The following is a 27,263-nucleotide window of genomic DNA, read 5'->3' on the forward strand; positions in this document are numbered from 1 at the left end:
TTCCTGTGTGGATTGTCGTGGAGAGGGGAAAGAGAGATTTAAGGTACCATGAAATTAAGTGTTTCTAAGTGAAGGCCTGAAAAGCTAGCTTTCACAGCAAAATGGTGTGGATAAACTAGTAATTGTGATAAGCAGTGACTTCATTCATTCATTCATTCGTTCATCAATAATTTCTAGGTGTCTACTGTGGACCAGGCATTGCTCTTGGCTCTGGGATGTAGCAGTGAGCAAAACAAAGTACTGGCCTTTGTGAAGTTTTAATTCACGTTGGGAAGACACATAATAAACAAGCAAGCCAAGCACTATGAAGAAGAAAATCAGCTGGTAAGAAGTAAGCTGAGAAAAGAGATAGAAAAAGGATTGACGAGGGATGGTCTGTGATGAGGGGCCCTTGGAGCAGAGACCTGGATGAAGCAGGGGAGTGATCAATTGTTTATACTGTGCTTAGCTCACGTCACTTTCCTATATTTTAAAATACGTAGAAAATTGAGGCTCCTGATATTTTAACGGTTGCTTGTTTCTTGACCAATCAGAAACTTCTATGGAGAGGTTCACCCTACCTAGTCACTCTTGGCCAGTGGATGGGGATTTGCCTTTGAGTTCTCTGCCATGTCCAGATCCTCATTAAATTCCCATCGCTCCATTTATCTGCACCAGGAACTCTATGCCTGAAATGTTATCCGTTCCCGCCCAGCTTTTCATCCCTTTTCAAGAAAGTGGGAAAGAAGAGTGATTCGGTTTTATGTTCTTTCAATCCTTGCCCTCCTTAGCCTCTGCTGTGTTTGTTAACGAGGTTTAGTTATTTTATGACAGTCACCAGAGCTGGGCTGAGATCACCAATTTGTTGCTCAGAGCTTTTTAATTGTCCAGCTGGTGGAAGCTGGCTCCCAGTTGCTAGCTGTTTGTGTGCCATGAGGGTCAAAGGAGGCCTCCTTGGAGGAACTCTAGGTGAAATCTGTCCAGAAAGACTCTAATTGGCCAATGCACAGTGAGCAGGGCTTTTTATGTGCCCATTGCTTGTACTGGACAGAAGGGCATCTAGCTGGAAGTTCCTGGTCTTCAAGGAAATAACATTCTTATCTATAAAGGCTTCTTAGGAACAGGCATTTTGGCCACTTAGATACTTTTAATCCTTTGGGATTTATTTTAAAGAATCTTAGCTGTGGAAGGAGTCTTAGAAATTATCTAGTCCACCCTCCACATGTTACTGAGGACACCAAGATTCTGAGAGGTTTTGATTTACTCAAAGTCACACAGTCCTGGTCTCTTTTTGCAGCACCAAGCTGCTCCTTATCGTAGTCATCTGTTTTAGCCTGCCCTTCCTCAAGCAGCTGTTCGGGGACATTCCATATGACAACCATCACGGTCCATCTCGACATTAAAGGCAAGAGCCTACACGTGAAGCATTGCAAAATGGAAAACTTGCCACAGCAACGCTCTAGCTAGGAATTCTGGAATTTTTACATCAATACACAAAAATGAAACTTCGGTTTTTAGTTCCCTCTTTGTTTTAATTTTAAAAAAATAGCGAGGAATCTCTTTGTTTGGTTCTTTCTTTAAAAAAATTTTTTTTGTAATGGGAGTAGAATCAGCAGCTCTAATAATGTCTCCTTTGTGCACATGCAGCATCATCTCCATTCCTATTGTGTCCTTGTCTTGAGTACCACCCTGTAGGCTTTGGTATCTCATGGTTCAATTTTCAGATGTACATATGTGTTTTAAAAGCTATAGTATACCTGTCTAGTGCTCTACTAGAGAAAAACAAAAATTACAAATTTCAGAGTCGAGTACTCCTAAGTTCAAACCCAGGATTCAACACTAATTGGGTCATCTTCATTATTTAGCATCTTAGAACCTCAGTTTTGCCATCTGTAAAATGGGAATAATGATGGCAACCGTAGAGGGCTTTGGTGAATGCACCCTCTCTGTTCCTCCCTCCTTTTTGTCTTTTACATGGATATAATTGGCCTAAAAAGTGTATCTAATCTCTTACTGAACAATTTGGTCCTCTCCTCTTTCAAAAATGCCAAGAAAAGGAACTAAACAGATATACATGTCTCATTTAAGGACTCAAAGATTTGTCCCTAAAAGCAACCTTAAAAGCAAGCATAATCTGAGAACATTTCAGGAAACTTAGAGCAGCCTCTTTCTCATTCTGCTTTTTTGCACTTTCCTTCTATTTCTTTCCCTTTTGTCCTCCCTACAAACCACTTTGGTAAAATGTACACGGACAGCCCACAGCTCCCATTGCTCCTCTGTCCCGGAATCAACTCTGTCCAGACCCCGGCTTTGGATCTGTGAGTGACGCAAGAAGCTGTTTTTGGCCTCAGGAATGTTTTCCTCTATGTTCTGACTCCTCTCTTGTTGTCCTTCTCTCCTCCCCATTTCTTCTCCACCTCTTTTCCCCAGACACCCCCATTGGTTTCTCTCTTCCTGTTTTCTTAGTTTCTTCCCCTCTCCTTGGTGGCCAAGGCACTAATCGATCACCACCGCTGTCACAATCAGTTCTCTCTGTGGCTCCTCTATCTCCACGATAAAACAAGACAGGAGCGGCCTTTCCAACAGGCAGACATCTCCACAGTAGCCTGTGGGAGGCTGCCTGGCGCGTCTAGTCTGCCAATAAGAGCATTTCCTTACAGCTGCAAGGGCTTGGGAGGGCCAACGACAGCGAGCTGCATGGCTTGCCGGTGACACACTTAAGTTGTTTTGCTTTGCGAAAACGGGAAAATTCTGATAAATTCCAGATGATTTCAAAACACATTTGAGGGTCAGATATACAAAAGGCAGATAATATCTGAATTAGGTAAGTACAAGTTGATGCACAAATCTCTATTTAGGTCCAAACATCTTGCAGATTAAAAGCCTTTCAATTTGACAATTCCCAGTTAGGGATGATAAAAATTGAACTTTGCTCTCCTTAAACCCCAAGCCGTTATGAGACGAGAGGGTTCACTCAAAGTTGAAGCTGAATAGCTAGTAAAAAGCAGAGGGAAAAGTGCATTATGACTGAGCATTGGAAGGATATTTAACCCAGTTAAGAACCTGCAATATTTGGAAAGACAAAAAAAAAATAATAAGTGTATGAAAGATACGCATCAGTGTGTCTGCATGAGTGCTGTGTCTTCACAACATAATTGTACACAACATCTGTCCATCATTCCTGTGCTAGGAAGACAGGTTCCTCTTGGTGCTGAAGGGGCCAAAGCAGTTTTTGGTCTTACATGCTTTATCCTGTGATCTACGTTGGTCAATGTTCTCAAAGATTATTGAGCAGCATGGCTATATGCCTAAGTAAAACTTAGGCCTTTCATTTGTTGCATGTTACTAAACCTAGATCTTCTTTTTTCCTTTTGTTCTCCCACCTTTTAATTTGAAATTCTCAAACCTACAGAAAGCCAAAAGAAAGCATAAAAGAACACTAATGTACCTACCTTCACCAATAGAACACTCTCTTATATAACAGTAGTGCCATTCATACTCCCAAGATACCTACTTAAAAAAAAACAACAACAAAAACCTGACTTGAGCATATACAGAGCCGTTACTTCTAGGGCTCACGTGTGAAGGGATGTACTTAGAGAGGTGGAGAATGTCCAAATCAGCTTCCCACTTCAGCATCACTGACATTATCTCACCTCTTTGGGAGTCCAAGTTATGTTTCTTTTATCTTTCCTCTCTCCTTCCTTTTTTTTTTTTTTTTTTTGCGGGGCGTGGATGGGTGAGTGTTGGAATCAAAATGTCAATTTTTTTTCTTTCAGTGGCAAAACTAGATGGAAGAGTTTGGTGGAACTTCGGCCCTTCTTCCCTGAGCCGAGATGGTGGGATCCCCCTGGGGGAGGGGGAGGGGGAGGGGGGATTTGTAATGCAGCCTGCAAAGACCTTGAGAAACACCACTTCCAGCAGGGATTACAGGCCCGCCTTCCAGTAAGTTAGTGCCAGACCGAGGGAGGGGGCCTGGAGGGGGCAGGGCCCTGTGAGCCTTGCTGGCTGCCCGACAGACACTGGGAACAGGAGACGTGGCCGATCTGAGAGGAAGCCTGGGCCAGGAGCGGAATTACACTCTCTCTTCTTTCCTGGTAGCTGCCCTCCCTGAAAGTCTTCTTGCTTTATGAAATTAGTGTGGACAGATTTCCTCCAGCAGGGAAAACACACAGAGAAATTCCTGCTTCTCCCTCTGTCCCATCTCTTTGTTATAATAAGGGCAACAACTCTCCTAATCATGAATAAATTCAGGTTTACAGGTCACAGTGGCAGAGTCAGGGTTAGTCTGTCAGTGTTACAAACACTGAAAAGGCCCCCCACCCCCACCCCAGATTAAAATAAAAAATATTGTCTTTGTTTGCCATCTTTGTACTGTTTAACATGAGTATTTCAACAGTCTTTATTTTTCAAACATGCAAACAGAAGAGAGTGATCTGACCCACAGTATATTGACATACCATGTAGCTATAACCTTGAGATAAAAAGTAAAGGAAAAAGTCAAAACAGCTCGAACCAAATACTAACACAAACGAGTCTTTCTTCAGCCCAGACCCCTGCCTCTGTAACAAGGGAACACGCCAGCATTAGCACACACTGGCCGTGGTGCACACACGCAGTTCTAGACGGGGGCAGACGCAGGGGGCCCCAAATGTGTAGCTGGGAAGTCGAGTGTATTCATTAATTAATTCAACAAGTGTGTACTAGGATCGATTCTGGGCTAGACATGATTCTAGGCGTTGGGGATGTCTTATACATGGAAGGGATTTATAAGACTCACAAGGTCTCTGCTCTTGTGGAACTTCCGGTGGCATTAGAATAAAAAATCAGGGGCTATACTCTCAGTGTTGAGAGGAGATGGAAAATAATAGCTATAGCAGAAAGCCTGAGCTGGCTTCCTGGCTTCTGTATATCCAGGAAAGCAACTGCTTCAAAATCTGGGTCACCCAGGGTGGAATGGCTACTAAAGACAGAAAGATGGAAAGGAAAAAGCAGAGAACCAAAGAGAAACTTCTCTCCTCACTGTATGTCAGAGGGTCCTTTGGGAGCTCTTACCAAACTAGTGAGGAAGAGGCAAACCTATTGTCTGCAAGACAACAGGTCAAAGAAACATGAAGACTGTTCCTTCGTCCCACATGGAAAGGACTCCAAGGATGGAATGGCCCGACGAGATAGCAGGTAGCTTCCCAAGCGTCTCTGCTATCGCATGCCCAGTGCTGAGCATTTTACGTGGACTGGCTCATTTAATCCTCACAACCACCACCTGGTGAGACAAACATTAATTGTATTCCCATTTTCCACATGAAGAACAGCCCTAGAAGAGCTAAGTAACTTGCCCTTACCCAAGGACACAAACCTGGTAGGTAGTGAGACCAGAACAGGACCCCAGCTCTGTCCGACTCCACAATCCATATTCTAAACCACCGCATGTCCATCCATAAAATTATTTTTCTTTATTTTATTTAAAGAAAAAGAAAAAAGGCATGAAGATTGTATAGGAAATTTAATCAGATAGCTTCAGAAAGTGGTCTGTGTTTTCCAGATGTTTGTCTTGGAAGAGACAGTCAGACATGCCCTCTGAGTCACAGCAAATACACACCACTTTCTCAAGTGCATGAGAAATTAAGAGATGAACTTCTGCTATTGCTCCGACGTACATAAGCCTGCCATCTAAAATCTGAATTACAATTCAAGAATGGAGATCAGTATTTTATTCAATTAATGAATTACTCCTCGAAGTTTATTTTACCACTGCATGCATTTCCACCTTTGCATTTTACTTGATAATTGAATTAATAATGAAATAATTAAGGTGAAGCTGGTTCAGTGAAAACAATGCAGAAATTCATAATGAAGCTTATGCATAATCCTATATAAAAAAAATCCAAAATAATTATATTAGAATTGAACTTTGAAGGAAATTGACTTTGTTTTGTGGGAAATTGTGCTGGGAATGTGGATCTATTGTGCACAAAGGATGTTGGCTTTATGCTGGAACCACCAGACAGGTTGAGTTGAGAAACAATTAGCTCAGTCAGCAAGCCTTTCAATCTGATTAAGCCAGGAAGTGGTCACTCCCCAGGACAGAGCAGAATGGAGGGAATGGAGGTGGGAGCCCATAACGAGGAACAACTTCTCTCTCTCTCTCTCTGAAGTAAACTAGTATTAGAATTTATTGTGTCAAATTTATGTTGAGGATTATTTCACTACATTTGATCATGACTTCACAAAAACAAATACAATCTTGCTTCCAAGTAGATCAACAGTCCGCATGTGTCATGGCTACGGTCTCCAAGAAACTTCTGTTTATTGAGGCCTGAAATACTCTCATGTTTTGGTAACAAAACATCTTTGAGACCCAGGACCCAAGTCACTGAGGAAAATGCAGGGCTTATACCAGGCTGCTGGCTGGATTCTCGTGACTCTGGGGGCTCTCAGTGTAGTCTCTGGAGTTATTGCTTTCTTCCCAGTCTTTTCCTACAAGCCTTGGTTCACAGGATGGAGTGTCTGGATTGCTTGTCCCATCTGGAATGGAGCTTTGGTAGGAAAATTTTTTTATTACTTATGTTAAGAAAATAGAGGAAAGTCGAGGTGGGAGGGGAAGAGGAAACAGAAGAACATATCCTTTTTAAGTTTTTCGACAATATGAAGACATCAAAATTCTAAAGAAAATCAGATTTTACCTGACAACCCTGATTTCTAATAGTTTAGTTATCTTTTAAATATGAGATTTTCTTAATATCATTCAATCATCTATACTATACTATACTATATTATGTATACTATAATGAAATGCTGATCAAGACATTCTTAAAATGTTCTTTTATTTTAATCTTCTTAACCTTAATATTCTGAGAAATTGGAATTTCTCTTTTGAAATTTGAACTGAGAAAAGTATAATCCATGAAAAAGAATTTTTAAATGAAGAACAAATTAAAATAATTTTCAGATTAATGCTTTTATTGGAAACACTGAGCTGTGTTTACATGACCCAAAGGTTTGCAAGACCAAAGTCTGAATTCTCCCATCTTTTTCTTTGCATACAACTGTTGGAACTGAAAATAACTGAAGAAGGTGGGTGATGGACTTCACTAACTTCAGGCCTCACTAGGAAAGTGTGCACGATCACATGATTGAAGGATGACAGCACTGGTGTCTAGCTCCCTGGGTCAAAGAAAGGGACACCCCTCACCTCAGGAGTAGGTGGCTTGATTGAAGAGGCGTTACAGAGGCTTAACGACCCAACAAATACTTCTCTCATTGTTTCTCAGGATGCCTGACATTCATTGCTGGAGACTAGACAGTTCAAATTTGAAGCCTTTTGATCTTAAGAAGTTTTCTATTAAAATGTAGCTACTCCCAGGAGGGGCAATATTTCAAGTCTTTTAAAAAAATGGAACTTGAACTGGGATATCATCTAAAAGCCAAACCCTAGGAAATATTGTAGTCTATTTATTCAATATATATGTATTGATTGCCTCCTACACGCTTGAGCTGCAGGGAGAATAGAACAAGTTCTCAATACTAAAGGAACTCGGTCTAGTGGGGTTTAATGATGTTGAGCATCTGAGGGGAAGGGGATGGTCCTTTGAGAGCGTGGAACTGAATAAGGAAACCATCTGATGGTATTATGCTTTTCTTTATTTAATACATTCTATTACAACCACCACCCAAGTCTTGAACCTCCACTCTTTTCCCTAACACCTACCCCAAACCGTACAGTCATTCAAAGAAATGTTTATTAGGCATCTACTAGAATGTAGAAATGGCAACTACATTTATACCAGCAACTTCCAAACTTTTGTTAGTGACCCAGGATAAGAAAAACATTTTATATCAGGACCTGGAACCTACATAAATACATCTATGTATTTCTCTCAGGGTAAGTAGATAGATATTGATATATAGATAGACAGAGCTACAGATATATATAGATCTATACAACAGAAGTTTCACAAAACAAGACAACCTTCTGTGTGAAGTGAATTCTGATATTTTGTTTTTCAAAATTCAGACTTTACAACTGACCCAAAGTCTAACAAAACAATGATTACTGCCCAACCGTGTGTCCCTTTCTTGTAATTCTTTGCCTATCCCTACAGAATCTGTCATAAATACGGTCAACAGATATTAGTGATTTGATTAAATTCACAAATTATTGAGTATATACTTGTTCTACATCAAACATCTATATGACCAATCGGGCCCAGAGAAATGGTATGATAATATCTCTAGCCCAGATATATTGGTGGCTTTTTTATTTTGAGGGTGACAGCAAGAGGAAGTAGAGTCAGAGAGTTAGGATTTGGGGAGGTGCCATTTCCCTTTGACATTCTTGGTAGGTGGTCAAGATTTCAGGGCCCTTATGCAGCCAGTTCCTCATTGCCTTTACCTGTAGAAAGGGGAATTTCACAGGTACAGAGAGCATGTGAAACTGTCTAACCCTAAGGTACTCAGAGAGAATGAACACAATTTGAGCAAAGACTGTATAATAAAGAGCTCTGCCAGTTTTAAAGCCCTACACAAATGCTAGTTAATACCATGCCTTTCATTTATGTCCTACTCTGTGTCCAAACCCTTTGTTCTTAATCCCTTGCCACCTGCCTCACTCTCCCATTCCATTCCCTGGTGACCTTCTGAGTTCCTCATCCTGTTACCTCCTAGACCTCCTCTCCTGCCACTCTTCTCTTAGCTCATTTCTTTCCTTGTTGTTTTCAAACATGCCAAGGTGCGTTTCTGCCTCAGGGCCTTTGCACTGCCAGTTCTCTGCCTGAAGCCTCTTCCCCCACACAGCTTGTTTCCTAACTTCCTACAATTCTTGAAACAAATGTCACTTTCTCACTGATGCCTTCCATCATTACCCTATTTAAAACTGCAAACCTCCTCAACTGGCATTCTCAATCTCCCATACTCTGTTCTATTTTCCCCCTAGCCCTTAATACCATCTAATATGCAATATTTTTGTTTTGTTTTTATTTTTTATTGTAGTATAGTCAGTTTACAATGTTGTGTCATTTTCTGGTGTACAGCATAATGTTTCAGTCATACGTATACATATGTATATTTGTTTTCATACTCTTTTTCACTATAGGTTACTGCAAGATATTGAATATAGTTCCCTGTGCTATATGGAAGAAACTCGTTGTTTATCTATTTTATATATAGTAGTTAGTATCTGCAAAACCTGAACTCTCAATTTATCCCTTCCCACCCCCTTCCCCACTGGTAATCATGTTTGTTTTCTATGTCTGTGAGTCTGTTTCTGTTTTGTAAGTGAGTTTATTTGTGTCTTTTTCTTCTTAAGATTCCACATATGAATGATATCATACAGTATTTTTCTTTCTATTTCTGGCTTACTTCACTTAGAATGACGATCTCTGGGTCCATCCATGTTGCTGCAAATGGCGTTATTTTATTCTTTTTTTAAGGAAATATATACAATACAGTTGACTTACTTATTGTTTGTTTGTCCCCTTCCCTCCAAATGTAGAATGTACAAAGGCAGGATTTTTTTCTATCTTATTCAGTGCTATATCTTCATCACTTGAAACAAAGTGAGTAAGTAACATATAAGGTATTCAATAAATACTGCTTGATAAATGTTGTTGAATGAGTGGTGAATCCTATGCTCACTATTCTGATAGCACACAATTCCTAATACAGTAGAACTCTGATTAGGTTGCAAAGACTGAAGGTCAAGCTGGTATTTACACTAAAGCAGGAAAAAATCCTCATGAGAAGGAAAGCAATAAGAACGCTCACTCTTTCAATAACGTCTAAATTTGGAACAATGTGATTTTTTTCTTCTCCTAGTGATAAGTTTGCTAGTGAACCACAGCTCTGACTGATCAGGGTTAACTTCAAAATGTCTCTGACTCATCCTACAACCTTCTTTTTCAACCTGCCTGCAAAGTGTGTCTTCCTCTGGTGGAAAGATAATTTGTACATTTCAACAATACTTTCTTTTGAAAATGACTCTGTATCTCTTTTGAGATTGGAAGAGATAGATCTTTAGAAGTGATGCATACTTGGTATTTTTTCGGTGACTTTCATTCAAGGCTTTCTAAATTCTTCTCAAATACTGGTCCTCAGACTCTCCGAGCTCTGTTCTGACAGCCACATGAAAGAGTTTTCCTAGGATTTCTGAATCAGGTTATTTAAAGGCATCAGCTGCTACGAAGTATGCAGCAAGGAGATCATAGTGCCTTAAGGACTTAGCTCTACTTTAATCCTGGAAAACCTGGCCTGTAAATCAAGCTCTGATGAAGAGACTGCAGTACAGTGAGTTTAAATCCAGGACCTAAAGTCTGGAGGGTCCAGTGACTCGGCCAATGGTGAGCAGCAGTGCTGCACCCAGAATCCTTCTGGGAGGCAAGAATTGTGGAGAAAGGTCGAGCCAGACTTACCCATGCAAGCTCCAGTTTCTTCATCCACTAGAGAAGGGACTTGGTTGCACTGTTGCTCAAGTCTCTTATAACTTCAACAGTCCTGTGATTTCCAGCAAACTGATGGTCAATTTTCCACTCAGATATCCTAGCTTCGAAACTGAACTTGTCCAAAGATGTAATCATCTAACCACCAAAAGCAATTATTTCTTCTCCTGACTTCCCACTCTTTGAACCCAATTTCAAACCCTGGAATGAATTTTGACTCAATCCTTTCCTCTAAACTAGTGTTTCTCAAATTGACATGTGTGTATAAATCATATGGGGATTGTGTTAAAACGCAGGCTCTGATTCAGTGAGTCTAGGGTGAGGCTGAGATTCTGCATGTCTGACAAATTCCCAAGGGAAGAGATGCTCCTGATCTTTAGGACTGTGCTTAAGGCAGCAATTCCCTAAACCAGCCCACCTCAGCCCCACTCCCACCCCATCACATCCAATGAGTTGCCAAGTAACTTTTGTTTTTCCTACAAAGTATATCCCTATGCCTTCCTTCTTCTTCTTTTTCACTGTGCAGCCCCCTCCCCCAACTCCATCCCACTTCCCACCCAACCTCGACCCAGGTTTTACAGTTCAATAACTCTGATAGCCAAACTGTGGGAATCTATGTATTGGTGGGTTATAAAATCAATCTATTGGGTAGTTAGCAGCATTTAAACCATGAATAGAAAAGAATAGAGAATATTAGAGTGTATCATACATAATAAGGTTATTATTATTTTGGTTAGATATAAAAATATTTCCAACTTGCAAAATACGTCTCTTACTGTGGGTAGGGGTTTGAAAAAAAAAAAATCTTGAAGACCAAGGTCCTACAGAGCCCTCTAGGCCTCACTCCATTCCAGTCCAGCGTGCGTGCAACAACAAGCCCATCTTTCTAAACCTCAGCTGCGTCAGTCTGGCCCCTCCTTCAGAAACCTTCAGTGTTGCTTCATCGTCCAAAGTTCAGATATGTGAGCCTGGATTCTGAGGCCCTCCTCATCTGGCCTCTTGTCCTGCTCCTCCCTGCCCAGCACCGACCCTCCCGCACGTCTGGGCTCCTCTGTCACTGTTCCCCAAGCACGACGGCCACAGTGCCCTGCGCCCTTGCTGCTCCTGCTGCCTGGACCACCCTTCCCTCTGCCGTCTCCCAGTGAAATCACATCCATCCTTCCAATCTGCTCCGAGCCCTCCATGCCTTCATCAGCGATGGTTCCCCCTGGAAGTGATATCTTGTCACTGCGTTCTTCTCACACAGAAAGCACTCGCGCTTGCCTAAGGTTATGGACGTTCTTCTATGACATTCCTTTCACATCTGAACTGTAAATTCCATTGAGAGTTGGAGCCAGTATTTGTGTAGTTGTTGCTGGGTGAGCTTGCTCGTCATATTCAGCCTTTCTGTACCTCATTTGAAAAATAAGCAGATCTGCAGTCTAGGGCTATTCATTATGAGAATGAAGTGACTTAACCCACGGAGTGTCTGGTACAGTGCCTGGCACGGAGGAAGTGCTCGGTTAGTGTTAGATGCTGTTACATTACTCCCTCCGCACAGTGCTTAGCACATCCCTTCTTCTCAGTAGACCCAAAATAGATGTCTGTTAAGTGAACAAATTCACCCATATTATAATAATTCCTCTGAAGGTTCCTATTTCTGTTGTGACTGCTCTCTGCTTCCTTCAATTCATTTGCTTCTGGGAACGGCGTCCTTTACTGGGGCAATTTAAAAATTTAGTGGGAGGGTTCACAATTATCACGGAGAATGTTAGCAGCAACTTTTGTAAAACCCAAGTAACGTCCTTGGAACTGCCCTCAGAGCAAGTCAGTAGACTGTCAAGGAGAGCTGGGGAGGGTGGGGGTGGGGGCTGGGGGGTGTGGGGCAGGGCCTCCCCTCTGCACGCACACCCTCCCCGAGCACGGCCTCCCCTCCGTCCTTCCTCACAATCCGACCACCCTATGCTGCCCAGCTTCTCAGCTCTCAGACACTCCCACATTTCCTTTTCCCACTTGACTTCTCTTCCCTACCCTCAAATCTCTTCCTTTTTTTTTTTAATTCTTTCCCCCTTCTCTATCTAAAAATAATTTTTTTTAAAAAAATGAAAGAAAGAAAAGGAAAATCCTGTGACTCTTGAGGGAACACCCGCACTCCATCTCCCACAGGCAGCTGAGCACCAGTAAAGATGGGTGTGCTGGTCTCGGGGTGGATTTAACAAGTTACTGAACAGCATTCATATGCCGGCCTACCCCATGAAACATCTTTTTCAAAGTTTTGGGTAAACAAAGCAAAATTCAAGCTGGCAGTTACAACAGAAATAACAGGCAACTGCAATTCTGCAGGATTTTTCAACTTTCAAAAGGAAAGAAACAGTTTGTGCCAAAGCAATGAAGGCAACCTAGAATCTCCGCATCTGATAATGTCGGCTATCTACTTGGACTTAAACCAGCAGTGGCGTCTCCTTTGCTTTTTGTCCCGTTTGTCTTAGTGTTTCTCTCTCACAGGGGACTGACGTGTCCATCAAGTGCTTTGCCTTAAGCAGAGACTGGCCCCAGGCTTACCATCAGCACTACAGTTGATCTTAATAATTCTCCTGTTTTGTTGGACTATTTATGCTGGCTCAACTTCCATAGTGTCCCTTGGAAACTTTGCTCTTGCAGAATCAAGCCAACCTCTTGACTACAGATGGTTCCGTTTTTGTCCACAGGAGTTTTATGGTATGGCGATGCCAAGCCTGGAATTTCAAGCTTAGCTCCATGAGAAGTTTTGTGTGAGTGGATGTGTGTGTGCTTTTTCTCCCTTGCTCTCAAATTCTCTAAATCCAATATTCAAAATAGAATACGCCAGGAAAATGAAAAGCTAGGTCTCAAAACAATACATCTGCCAGAGCCGGAGCTACAAAAAGCAGCAACCCACAAAACCAGATTGGTAAAAGCTCTGACTTTTCCCCCTTAAATTTGTTGATATTATACATACAGTCATGCTTATGTCTCTGTCAAAAACCTAACTTGTAACTATTTTTAGTCCTGTCCTCATCCTATATCTTATTTCAGGCACATCTCTTCCTGGTTTTCTCTCTCAACCTCAAAACATTCCTTGACCAGGAACAAATGATTTATGGGTTGGGAGTAAGCAATTTCCAGACTCAGTCACCACAAAGGTCTCCATCAGACCTGGTGCCGAATCGAAGATGCGCCCAGAATTTTTTTTCACTATCCATTGCTCAGTTCTGCTGACACCATTCCCTCCTTTGTTGAACTATTTCAGTCTGCACTTGGGGCCTTTTTCTTCCACGGAGACTATAAAGAACTCTTTTTTTTTTTTTTTTGAAAAGCTGAACGCGACTGCCCCAGTACAATAAATGCCCCATCCTGCATTCATCCTAATGATGATCTTTATTCCCAGAGTAACAGGGATCACAGATTTGCAACCCACTAGCAGGCTGAGGCTGCAGAATCTCAAAAGAAAGCAAATTGTAAAAGATGCTGGGAGGGTTTTCCGGGACCTGTGACACGTTTCCATTCCAGTTCTTCCCATTTGTAGTTTTATCAATATGTGAGAAAGAGGAACATTAGACGGCTCATCAAAACAAGACATATGGCAAGGGTTATCAAGCCCCACTTTGACTGCAGTGACATCTTACAGTGGTAAAGGCCATAATTGTGATGGCAAAGGCAACACAGGAAATCCAAAAAGGAGCTTGTATGAATCATGTCTCTGTGACACTGATGGCTTTGTTTCCTCATTGTCATCACGGATGAGGTGACGCTCAGAGCCGTAAATCCATTTGGCCACTTGCTAGTCCTTCTAGCTCATGATAAAGTTGTCAAACTGTGAGACAGATTGGGCTCCTTCCAGAGGCGCCTTCAGTCATAGCTGTTGTTTTCCCACTTTCCTTTCACAGGCCATCACGACCGGTGTCCTCCTACTGCTGGCTCACAGACAGTGGATCCAGAGATACCTGGTAAACTTCTAGACATCGAGTAGAATGATGGAGGGAGTTTGAAGGTTAGATCTCTACTGGAACACAGAGAATGTGGTTTCCAATTAGAATTGAATTCTAATCGATCTTTACAAGAAGGATGCCAGTAATAAACTATATTTTAAGTGGATAATTTTTATCTGATACCTGCTCCAAACATTTTCTACAAGTTCCTGTGATTATTGTATTCAAGTATTGTAGTCTGGCGAGGACAGAGCCAGAATTAGTGTTCCTGAATTTCATTTTGAAGAAATGAGTCTATAGGCTCCTCTATTTTTAACAATGCATTTTCGAGCCTCAATTTCTCAATCTGGAATCTCCTTCCAATCTCTCTGGTACAACCTCCCCAAAAAAGGATGAAAATTCTATACTATCTTGCATTTCAACAGTATAGAGCCAAGCAACCCCATGGGACAGAAAGACTACCATGGTCTGATTATAGATCTTCCTGTGGCCACAGCAGTGCTTCTCAGACTTTAATGTATGTGTGAATCACCTGGGGAACCTTGTTAAAATGCAGATTTTGATTCAGTAGGTCTGGCTGAGGCCTGAGATTCTATGTTTCTAACAAGCTCCCAGGGGATGTGAGTCCTCTGGGACCCTGGACCACACCCTGAATAATAAGGTCCTAGGGTAAGGCAGGAATTTGGTTTACTCATCTTTGTTTTTCCCACCCTAGTTGGTTGATAAGTTATTCTCCATAGTGAAGGTTCAAGAGGAGGACCAAAGGGCCTAAAGAGAAGTCTGTAAGCCATCTCTCCTTCATCTCCTAGTACGAAAGATGAATACCCAGCGTCTCTCTCTTTCCTTATATTGCTAAGAAACTTCTGAAAAAACTAGCTCCCAAAGTAACGATTTGTTTCTGCTTCACTTTCAGTGGGAAGCTGGTTTCACCTTTGTGATTCTGAGCATTATGGGATGTCCACTCCATTTTGCAGTAGCCTTGAAATCCGCTCTCCTTGGCCCGTATTGCTTCTACTCTTTTTCCGGAATTGCAGGGACCAATTACCTGGGTTATGCAGTTGCCTTTCCCTTTCCGTATACAAGATTCCCGTCAGTTTGTGTAGACCCACCTCACTATGAAGAGTACCACCTGACGCTGCAAGCCTTTGACCTGTGCCTGAGTTTTACCATGCTATGTGTGTCCTTGACATCATTCATCACACTTTCTGCAAGACTGATCCGAGATGGGCACATAAATGTAAGTTTCCAGAGAGGGGGAGCCAGTCCTTGTTCCATCCCCTGTACCTTGTAAAACCAAAATTCTTCTACTTCTACCCTAGCCAAGAGACTAATGAATGCCAACCTCAGATTTAGCTTTCCAACTTTTTCCGAGAGGACGATAATACTATTAATGATATGATAAAAATAGAAATATGAACTGAATATTCACCGTGTGTCAGTAGACTACCCTTTTTGCAGGTAGTAAATGGAGGCTAATGAGTTTATGTAAGTTGCCCAAGGTCGCACAGCTAATGAGCAGTAGGGTCAGATTCAGAACCCAGAGCTATTTCTCTTAATCGGGCCATATTTATCATGGGCTCTCTCCTCACTCACCTTGTATCCTCTCATCCTCTGCTAAACCATTAAGATGTAAGGCTCTGGCCTCCAGGAGGATTAGAGCAAGGTCCCGGGGGGTATAGCTCAAATGATTTCTGATTCCAAATTCCTGTGGTCAATACTGGGTCCCTCCTTTGGAGGCTGAACAGCCAGCCTCCCTCTGAAAAGAGATATTTCCCACTGCAAACTCTTATACTGACTTTATGATTCAAGTTAGGATTATATTAGGGTCAAGTGAGTTTGGGTTATAGTAGCCGATTTTTCCCCAGTTTCATCCTATCAACACCAACCAGTAAAGCTAGAAGACAAGAAGTTGGCACTCTCAATGCCTTTTGTGGTCAGCCTTGTCCTCTTCAACTTCTACATAAATCTGCAAAGGAAATCCTGTACATTCTTAACAACAGAGCTGATTTTACAAGGAGCCCGCCGACCAAAATCACCTCCCCACTGTACTGCCAGGACATGAAGTTTAGTATTTGAGATTTCTCCCTCTTGGCAAACATCCTAACTTTCTAGAACTGTTTGTTAAAAAGAACATAGGAGAACCACACACTCGTGTTGACATTCATGACCTCTCAGCACAAGTGCTAATCACTGTCACCTTAAGTATGGCCCCCGTAACTTTGAGGTTTAATGTAGCATGGAGGATAGGGAGAAAAGAATGAAAAAAATATATATATGCAGAGCTTGGTAAGCCAGCCCCATGGAAACCCAACAGTGAGGCCACCTAAAGTGCCTGAGAGAGAGAAAATTAATTAGAAAGCAGAGACCAGTTCTCTGACTTCAGGGTTTGGACTCTGCGCAACTTGCTCAGAACACTTTCTTGGTGTGTGGTTTCTAAGCTAGGTGTAGGACCCACAAGATGTTCCCCAAAGTGGATCAAAGACATCGGAATCACCCAGGGTCCCTGTGAAACCAGATTTCTGGATCCTTTCCAGGTCCATTCCCACTGTGTCAGAAACTCGGGTTGGAGGCAGGGAACGTACATTTTTAACACATGCCCCAGGAGATTCTGATGAAAACTCCCTTCCTAGCTCAAGATTCACTTAGTGTCGCTTCTGGACAGAATCTCAGTTTTCCCATCTGCATAAAATGCAGCACTAGTATGGTGAAAGTTCTAGATAAATTTAATAAGCATGTCATTGGTAAGCATTTTTGGATGACCTGACACCACTTAATCCATAGTGGTGGCTGATCATGTCTCATTAGCGAGGATGAGTGGCTGACATAATGGAACATGATGTTCTGTATTAATAAATACACCACTGCTGCCCTGAGCCCTAAAGGAGCATGTGCAGCCTGAAAAAACCTTTGTTACTATGCAGAAATCTCAGCTACTTTAGGTACAATTTCCAGCAGTGAAATAAATGCATTGTTTATCAAAATTCTAGAAAACACACAATTTTCTTAGAAGAAACAGTAAATCGTTTGTTGAGACACCGAATTCTACATAGTGATTTTGTGTCTAATGAACCTCCATGTAGTTATGCTGTTAGATTCCCTACATGCTGAAAGGGTTAAGTAATATTTTGAAAATTTTATTTAAAACTGTAATAAATAGTGCAAATTATGCTGCTGATCACATCCTTCTCATAGAAACGAAACACTGAAAATGCTTTTAAAAGCTGTCATCTTATGTGTCTGCTTTAAAATTGAAATTCTCTTGTGTAAATGTAGTACATAGTAGGAAACTCAAGACCTATGAAAATTTGTAAAAAAGAAAAAAGTGATGGTTTGAAGGGAAATTTGGAGGAAATTGTAGTTGTACTGTATTGTAAAACAAAATCCATATGTAACAGTCAATATTATGACAGAAAATATTCACTTCCAAGAATTTTAGTCCATTAGTTCAAAAACATTTTTGGAAATGAATCAAATATCCCCTTAGGAATAACCACATTCATTATGTAGAATTGAAGTTATCTTGGGTCCCAGTCAGCTCAAGCTGCTATAACAAAATGCCATAGACTGGGTGGTTTAACCAACACACATTGATTACTCATGATTCTAGAGGCTGGAAGTCCAAGACCAAGGTGCCAGCATGGTTGGTTTGGGGGAAGTTTTTCTTTCTGGCTTGTAGATGGCTGCCTTCTCACTGTGTGCTCACATGGCCTTTCCTGTGCCTGCTCCTGGAGAGAGGAGTGATCTCTCTGTCTCTTATTCTTATAAGGACACTAATCCCGTTATGGGGGCCCCCACCCTCATGACCTCATTTAACGTAGTTACCTCCCAAATGACTTACTTCCAAATACCATCACAGTGGGGATTAGGGTTTCAACATATGAATTGGGGGGAGGGGGACACAGTTGACAGCATCTCATTAAAGATCACACAGTGATGGTGTGTAAGCATGCAGTTAACTGGTACTCAACTGAAACTAGAGTGGGAAGTGCTTGAAAGAGGCATGAAGGGTTTTGACAAACATTCACAAAAGCATGGTGTGAGTGCTAGGGACTGAATGTTTGTGTCATCCCCAGATTTTACATTGGCACTCTAACCCCCACCGTGATGGTATTAAGAGATGGGGCTGTTGGGAGGTAATTAGGTTTAGATGAGGACATGAGGGTAAAGCCCCCATGATGGGGTTAGTGCCCTTATAAGAAGATGAAGAGAACGGCACTTTCTCTCCCTCCATCATGATAGTATACAGCAAGTAGGTGATCATCTACAAACTGGGAAGTGGGCTCCCACTAGACACTGAATCTTCTGACACCTTGGTCTATGACTTCTGACCTCCAGATCAGTGAGAAATGGCTGTTGTTGAAGCCATTCAGTCTATGGGGTGTGTTCTAGCAGCCCAGGCTGACTAAGAAGTGAGCCCTTCCAAATTTCAAGGGTCTCATGGGGAGGGGTGGAGCTGGAAAAGGAATAAAAGCCCCCTGTTTGTGTGGCTCAATGCAACCTGCTTAAATGACTCTTTTGGCTTAGGACTCAGGACAGGGGGCAGATGAGCACAATGCAGAATTAAGTTGAGAAACTCAAATGCAAAACAACCATAGCTGAAATTGTCTACATTCTTGGTCCAGTAAGTAATAAAGTGATGAGAAAAAAAAGAATCGGGACGCCAGACGCACTGCAGCTGTCCCCTGCAGCTACTCTGCCCCTCCTCCATGGAATGGAATGGCTTCGTTTGTTTTCCTTTCATTATTCATTGTTATGTTTGGGGTTGTTTTTTTTTAATGAAAGGGGGAAAGAAAATATTTCCCCCTTATCATGTGATACAATGGTTTTATTATGTTTTTCAATGAATTGAGAAAGATTTGCCATAAAAGATGTAGGTAAACCCTTTAAATGCAGTTCAAAACATAGGGACAGAATATTTATCGGCAGAGGACCCTCTTCCTCCAGACAAAAGGCAAATTAGCACGAATATATTGGTTTCAAAACTTCCAACAGACATATCCTGCATCATTAGCAACAGAAACGCGTTTTGAGACAAATTCATCCATGACTCTTATCCTGAAGTTCTGAGGTCCCGTACTGGGCAAGGTTTCTCTGGCGCTTCTTGGAATTCATCCTCTTGAGTGGATCCAGGTAAAACGCAAGCAGGACCATGCAACTAAGAATCCACTGTATTTCTTCCTCACAAATTTTATTATGTGGTCTCCTCAAATTGGTCAGTAGGAAAATCAGAATCTAGAAAACTAATGGCAATTCAGGGCATTACTGTTCCTTTTATCTCATACTTTTCTCTGGAATAATAATAGTGGTGATGCAAGACTGGGTAATAGGCGAATAATTGTAGGTGCTACTTATTGGGCAGTTACTGTTTGTCACGTGCTTTGCCTGCTTTATCCCTTGCAACACTCTGAGGCTCACTGTCCCCATTTCACATGTGAGGGCGTTGAGGTGGTCACGTGGAGTCAGGATTCTCTCCTGGGTCTCGCGGGGCCTGGAGTCCAGCTCTCTGCTACTAGACCACTCCTCCATGGTGGTGTATCTTCAGCTTTACATACTCCAGGTGACTTTGCATAGTCATGCTTCTTGTGGACAATTTTTCTCATATTTCTCACAGATAAAAATGAACATATTTTAGAAATGGAAGCTAATTTTTCCAGGATATTTTCACTTTATTTAATCAGTGGAACCATGTGAAGGATGATAGCAACTTATTAAGAGAGAAAATGAGACTAAAGCGTTCACTGTAATGTATTAAAATAACCTTGATATTTTGTCAAGGAGGGAGCAATAGATGGGGAGGAGTTAGAACTGAGAACTGCTGTCGATTTTTACTTTATAAATTATTGTGAGCTTCAAAATATTTTCCTATTGACATACAGTCAATTTAATCTTTTAATATAAAATATCCTAGGGGGTGTTTTTCCCCTTGCTCCTTACTCTTCATCTAAATTATTATTATAAGTAATACTCCTAAACAAATTTGAAATGTTATATTTTTACATTTTATTTATTTATTTTTAATTTTTTGTTGTCATTTTTGTTTTGGGGGGAAGGTAATTAGGTTTGATTTATTTATCTATTTATTTATTTAATGGAGGTACTGAGGATTGAACCCAGGACCTCGTGCATGCTAAGCATGCACTCTATCACTGAGCTATGCCTTCCCTGCCTCCAATGTTATATTTTTTCAAAATTAGAAATAGATTTAAAACAAAGAAAAAAAATTTGTTTCATAAAAGGGCAGAAACTTGATTAGAAATCATAAGCCTCCATTCTCTGTAATCATATAAATTTAGTTTTCAGCAAAGAAAATTGAATTTATCTCAGTGAATATTTCAGAATGAATGTAATGGTGCTAATATGTGAGTACAAAACCATTTAGGAATGTAACAATGTTGGATACTTTAAATTTTATGAATTAAAAAGGAGATTACTTAACAGCTATTATTGGATCCCTGAGTTCACTCCCCATATGAAAGGAGGGAGAAAAACAGAGGAAGTAATGAGGGTGAAGCACAATGGGGTGGGGGGTGGCGTGAAGAATGACACCTTAGGGACCAGAGGGGACTGTGGACAAGGCAGCAGTTCACCCTGAACACGTCAGTAGTTGTGGACCTGAGCTTCCTCATCTCTAAGACCACAGGGTTTGTCCAGCCAGCCTCCAAAGACCTTTCCAGATCTGTCTCAGTCTGATATTGTAAAATAAAACTTTTTTCCATTTGAGAAGATTGACATTCAGAAGGGAGGACTGTCAGCAGCAGTGAGTGGCTCTCCACCCGTCCTGAGCCACACTGATGTGTGGCTAGGCTGCACCACATGGCATTACTATGCTAGCTCCAGAGGTGAACTATACCAGCAACATTACTTAAGCGATGCAATGTGAGAGTTGTCACAGATCCACCGATCACTTTAACCAGTTTAGAACAGCACCTTTCTTTGCTAAATAGTCACTTTGTCATATCAAACCAACCAGAATTATCCTGTTGGTTGTCTTTTTAAAAATTTAGCATTATATAATGAATAAATAAGAAATTTATGACTCTAGCTTATTTGCAAAAAGATTGTTCTTAAATGTTTTTATTCTCTTATATCATATAACTAACCTAGTGTCATGGATGATAAGGAAAGCTGCTAGTTAAAGCAATAAGAACTACTAGGTGCTGGACGGTAGTCAGTACCTATTTGAGAAGAGGAGTATCTTCTGTTCACTAGAAATGACTTTCTCTTGTCATGTATCAAGAATTATGAACCCAAAACTTTAAATCTAATACTCATTATTTACACTTGCTCCTTGACATTTATTGAGCCTATACTATGTGCCAGATATCATGCTAAAGCACAGAAAGATGAGCAAGACCCATTCTGTTCCTCCATTGACTTGTAGGGACTGAGGGGAAATAAGACTTGGGTGAGGAGGATGAAGAGCCCCAATGAGGAATAACAAGACCTGAGTTAGGTAGTGATGCTGGACATGAGAAGAGTGATACATCTGAGAGAGATTTGCGAGGTAGAATCAACAGGACTTAGTAACAGCATGTGGAACAAAGGAGGAGCCCAGGAAGATGCAAAGGATTTCTGGACCATGAGAGACAGACAGAGTGATTGGATTTAATGTGAGTCCCACCCTTGTCACTTAAGGTTAGTGCTCAGTTTCACATCTCATCATTAATCAAAAGCCACTGTAAGAACCTGATAGAAGAAATCAGAGGACTTCTGCCTAGGATTCTAGCCAATGAGGTACTAAAGTTTACCATTGGACACTCCATGACTCAGGTTGTTCACATGCCAAATACAAATGATGACTCGCTTTGAGTTTATGATAAACCTAGTGCTGAAGGGCATGGACTACAAGACAGTTTCAGTCTTGGTCATATTTATTGAACAATATGTCTCTTCTTCTACTGAACCTCCCATGGCAAAGGTCAGCCATGAAAGACCTGTAGACAGTCAAGCCCAATGGACTCGTCAATCTACATCTTCCTTGACCTCTCTTCAGCCTTTGGAACTATTGACCACTGTCTCCATGAAATGCTCTCCCTTTGACTTCCATGCACCGTTATCTTTGGTTCTCTTCCTTCTCTGTGGCTTTTCCTCCTCAGTCGCCTTTAAAGGCCCTTTTGCTCTGTTCACCACTTAAAGACCAGTGACCTCACCCCTTTTGGGTTGATGCCTCACACATCCACATCTGTTGCCCAGTCCCCTCTCCTGCTCTAATGAGCTCTACATCTGACTATTTTCCGGTCATGCTCCTGTGTCCCTCAGACACATCAAATTCAAGATGTTCATAATGGAGTTCGTCATCTGCTTGTCCCCAAAACCTGCTCTTCTTCCTGAATCTCCAACTCAGTTGCCAACACTCATGACATGCAGGACAAACTTGAGACCTGGAGTCACCCTTGACTCCACATACCTGAGTCCATCACCATGTCCTGACAACTGTACCTCTTAAATATTTCTCTGTTGTGTCCTTCTTTCTCTATACCAACCGTGATGACCCTGGTTTGCCCCCATCTTCTTTCACTCAGACTTCTGTTCCCAGTCTTGTCTTTCTTAAGAAGTATCCTCCACTCAGGCTCAAGAATGAGCTCTCTAAAGTTCAAATCTGTGCTTATCATTCTCTGCTTTAAATCCTTCTGCTGTTCCCCTTCACACAGGATACAGTCAAGCTCCTTCGCATGACATCCATGTACACTCAGCTCCTCTCTGAGCATGTGAGTTCCTCCAGGACAAGGACAAAGATGAGCAGGAAAGGTGGGAGTATGAGAGTCAAAAGAGGAGCAGGGTAGCAGGTTGCAGTACTCATTGTCATTTTTATGTCTTCCTGGCTACAGTTAAAGTCTTACCTAAACCTACAGGAGGCACAGTTCAAATTTAGAAACAGTTCACATGTCATGGGAAAATTTACTATGGTCGTGGAATCCAACAAGAATCTCCAGAAAGGAGTACGTAGAAAAAGTAGATTTAAACTTCCATACCAAGGATCAGTGGTTTATTGAAGAAGAATTGCTTTCAGCATTATTTATGACTCAGGGAGAACCTGATATGCTGTAGTACTTCTGAAGTCAGATTGTTTGAGGGGTAATTGCTTCCTCTATCGCCTGCTTTCTGAGTAGCCTTGAGCAAATCAATATTGAACCTCTCTGAGCCTAAAGTTCTTCATTGGCAAAATAGAGATAACACCATATATGGCAAAATAAAATAACATACTTACTATTTAGAGTCCTACACTGAGCATGGTAGTTGATAGATCCTTAAGAAATGTTTGCTATCTTCCCCTCACTTCTTTTTTTCTTTTAATTCTTATTTTTTTATCGCAGTCAATTTAAAATGTTAATTTCAGGTGTATAGCGAAGTGATTCAGTTATACGTATGTACACATACATATTTTTTTTTCAGTTTGTTTTCCATAATGGCTCATTACAAGACATTGAATATCACTCCCTGTTCTATAAAGTAGGTCCCTGTTGTTTATCTATGTTATATATAGTAATTTGAACCTGTTAATCCCAAACTCCTATTTAAATTCTTGACTCTAAGTCGAAGATTTCAGAAAGTGCCCTTTAGCCTTCTATATTTTTTGAAAAACCCCAAACCAATCCAAACCAGACAAAAAACAGCAAATGACCGAAGGAGATAGTCTACAGAGAGTCCCCACTCCTTAGACAGCCCTTGCCCACAAAAGTAACGGTTCTTCCAGACTGTTTCATGCTTATGTCAGATATTTTATTACACATATATTTCTTTTTTTATTTCTCTCTGCCATCCCCTTCCACCAGTGTCACCAATTTTGTTCTCTATGGTGATTCCTCTTAAGTCCTTAAGTGGTACCATGATGTTACTTGAGCCATTCTTCATTGGGTTCCTATGACATAAAAAAGGCTAAATTAAATGTCAGAAGTGACACTCCATTTTCTTTGATAAATTGTAGAAATAAACTATTGTTTTTTTTTTTTCTTCCTAGGGTCAAAAGAATGGGCAATAAATTTGAAGCAATGTTCCTCTTAAACTTATTATACTTGTAACCATTATTTTGAAGTATTTGTAAAATAATTTTGATCTTTAAACTTTTTGCCCTCTATGTTCTTTTAAAATAAAAATGGATAACTGTACATTTTAGCTCGTTTTGATGATCAACCTTGTTTTTTTTCTGATTTACATGCTAGGATATAAAAATTGAAATTGTGTCATCATTGTCATAGAATTTTAAAATCTGAAATTTAAATTGGCAATGAATGAATATTTTCTTTAAATTTCTCTTGTTCTCTGTGTGATGTGTCATTAAGCTGTAATTACATATTACCCAAATTAAGAAAACGTTTTTCTCAGCCTGTCTTCATTGCCATTACCAAAGTGATTCTAAATCTTTAAGTACGGTTAAAACTTTGGATTGTGGCCGTAATGAGAAGGGTCTTCTGCAGGGGGAGTATGGCCTCCCTCCTGGCCTCTCCATCGCTTCTCTTTGACACTTATGACAGTTTAATTAATCACAAGGGACCTTAGAGACACTTTAGACCAACTTTTCATCAAATGACCCAAGATCTGTATGCTCCTGACCACTCAGTCATTCCCGAGAGGCAACCCCAGTCTGCTTCTTAGTGGAGCTGAATATAAGAGGTCTTTGTGGTTTTGGCCAGAGACTCTCTTCTTAGTTTCTCTTTCTCGGTCCTGCATCTGTAATCCCTGATAGCACAGCGCAGTGGTTCTCAAATGTGGTGCCAAGCCTGGCAGCATCCACATCAGCTGGGAACTTGTAAGAACTGGAGACACTGGCGTTGGGTCCCACCAGTCTGTTTTAGGAAGCCCTCTTCCAGGTGACCCTGATGTGCACTGAAGTTGCAGAAGCACTGGTTCAGTGAAGCAGAAAGTAGGTGTAACTTTATAATGGAAAATACCTGGATTCAGATCCTGGCCCTCTGTTATTTTAGGCCATTGCTTCGGTTTCCTCCCTAATCAAATGGAGCTGATGCGTATCGTTAATTCTCAGAATTAACTGAGAGAATTCCATGCCACTGAAAGGGTCAAGCACACAGCAGAAAGTCTAACACACCCTAAGTACTCAAAAGTAACGTCTAGTGATAGTGATTCATTCAACACATTTATTAGATTCCTTTGAACATGAGTCTATATAAAGTCCCTTCTTTTGAGAAAGAAGTGCAGAAAATGTTAGACATAAAATTAATGTTAAACACCTTCACTTTACAAATGAAAAGTATAACATTCAGAGAGGCTATGGACAGACAGCTCAACCACTGGTGTCTGGAAGTCCTTTTAGTACCTTTTAGTGCTCAGCTCTTCAATCAACACATGTTTATGTCACTTAATGCAGAAGAAGATCTCTATTCCTGGGCCTGGTGATTACACAAATAGGGACTTCAAATTTATCAATGTACTGTCTGAATTAATTTTAATATTAATTGAGCATTTCCAGCTAGTATTGGGCACCATGGATATTTACTTATTCACTTATATTTTGCTTTCCTATATATATCTTATTCAGTTCTGAAAGGATTTAAGGTGACTGTTGGGCATTTTACCAAAAGTTGGGGTTCCAGTCGCTATAGCCCTGACTGCAGGACCACTGAAGTCCAATAGTTCTTCCTAGAAGTTTTGCAAGAGGTTCTCAGTAAAATGTGCACAATTCTGAGGATCTCAAACAGATACACAAGAGAAGGAGGCCCGTACCATGCAAGCACTTTAGGTTAACTGGAATTCCACGTATAACTTGTTAATCAGAGATCAAGAACTACGTGGGGTTAATTCTCGCCCTTGCATTTACAAAGAAATGGGCAGACATTTTGCTCTGCCCTTGCTGGGGAGAACTAAATGGTTAACGTTCACCATCGTGCACCCGCAAAAAAAGTCTGCTCTACAGACTGGAAGGAACAAGGCACCTTTACTTTAAAGGTTTCCAGTTTTGTGGGGCTGTTGATATTACTGGACTAGTGACAGACACCAAGGCGGGAAAATAGGCTGGGTTACTTAAAACTCTTTGAATGTGGACACATCAGCTTGTGGGAAGGAAACTATTTAAAATGGGGCTTAGGGAAAGAAGAAAAAAATCCCCTTTCCCCATATGAGATTCTTCCATAGTGTTGTCATGCAATCTTGAAAACCTCCATACAGCAGATTACTCTCATTGGATATATGCAAATTATCTAAGACCCAGTGGTTTCCTGCCAGGGAAAAACTTATAATAACAGAGCAAGAATGCAATCTGAGCCCTCGCTCTCTGAAACCCCTGAAAGAACAGAGTCGTTCTTGACAGGGCAATTTCAGCCCTTGACATTCCAGGAAATAGCTTAATAATGTCATTTAGGCTGGGGTTATAACCAATCTTAAGACATGGAGACACAAATGCAGTATGTAAAATTTTAAATATCAGTTCAGGGACCATTATTCACTTTCACACAGAGTTTAACAGCAAAGACCACCACCACAAAACAAAAACTAAGCAAAGCATCCTAATTAAATTTAATGTCCCCACTAATTAAACCCAATATAGGAAAAGGAAATGTTTCTGCCAAGAAATTACAGACACATCCTGAAGACTATTTCCTTTTCACTTACTCTCCTAAGTCCTGGGCCCATGCCATATCCAGGATGTGACACCCAAAGAAAATTGTATTTTGATCGTTAATATCTATGCAGAAGTTACTCCCATCCTGAAGCCTCAGAGGCCTTTATGAGACACACTGGCCTTCACATTCAATGTGTTTCATTTTTTCTGGGTGCAGTACAGCTGAAAAGGGTTACAAGACTCAGGTTAAAAGTCAGGAAATGGATCAGGGCCCCACGTTATGACATCATTTTCTTGCAATGCAATGAAGCAATGACATTTCCTGCAGGAAAAATGATTAGAGCTGACAAGTGGCCTTCGTTAGCCGCAGTGTTTGCAGTGGAAGGTGTCAGGCTTGCCTTGCTCCAGCTC

At 41.0% G+C, this 27,263-nt stretch overlaps 1 protein-coding gene across 1 annotated transcript; it reads left to right on the forward strand.

The window, feature by feature from the left end:
• The first annotated feature begins 6,361 nt into the window (after positions 1-6,361).
• Positions 6,362-15,629, forward strand: TMEM212 (transmembrane protein 212). The gene is made up of 3 exons (XM_031680015.2): positions 6,362-6,520; positions 14,297-14,356; positions 15,252-15,629. Exons 1-3 carry the CDS (start codon positions 6,362-6,364, stop codon positions 15,627-15,629), a joined length of 597 nt encoding a protein of 198 aa, XP_031535875.2.
• The last annotated feature ends 11,634 nt before the right edge of the window (positions 15,630-27,263 follow it).

This window comes from Vicugna pacos, chromosome 1 (genome assembly GCF_048564905.1).
Source record: "Vicugna pacos chromosome 1, VicPac4, whole genome shotgun sequence".
Lineage (NCBI taxonomy): Eukaryota > Metazoa > Chordata > Mammalia > Artiodactyla > Camelidae > Vicugna > Vicugna pacos.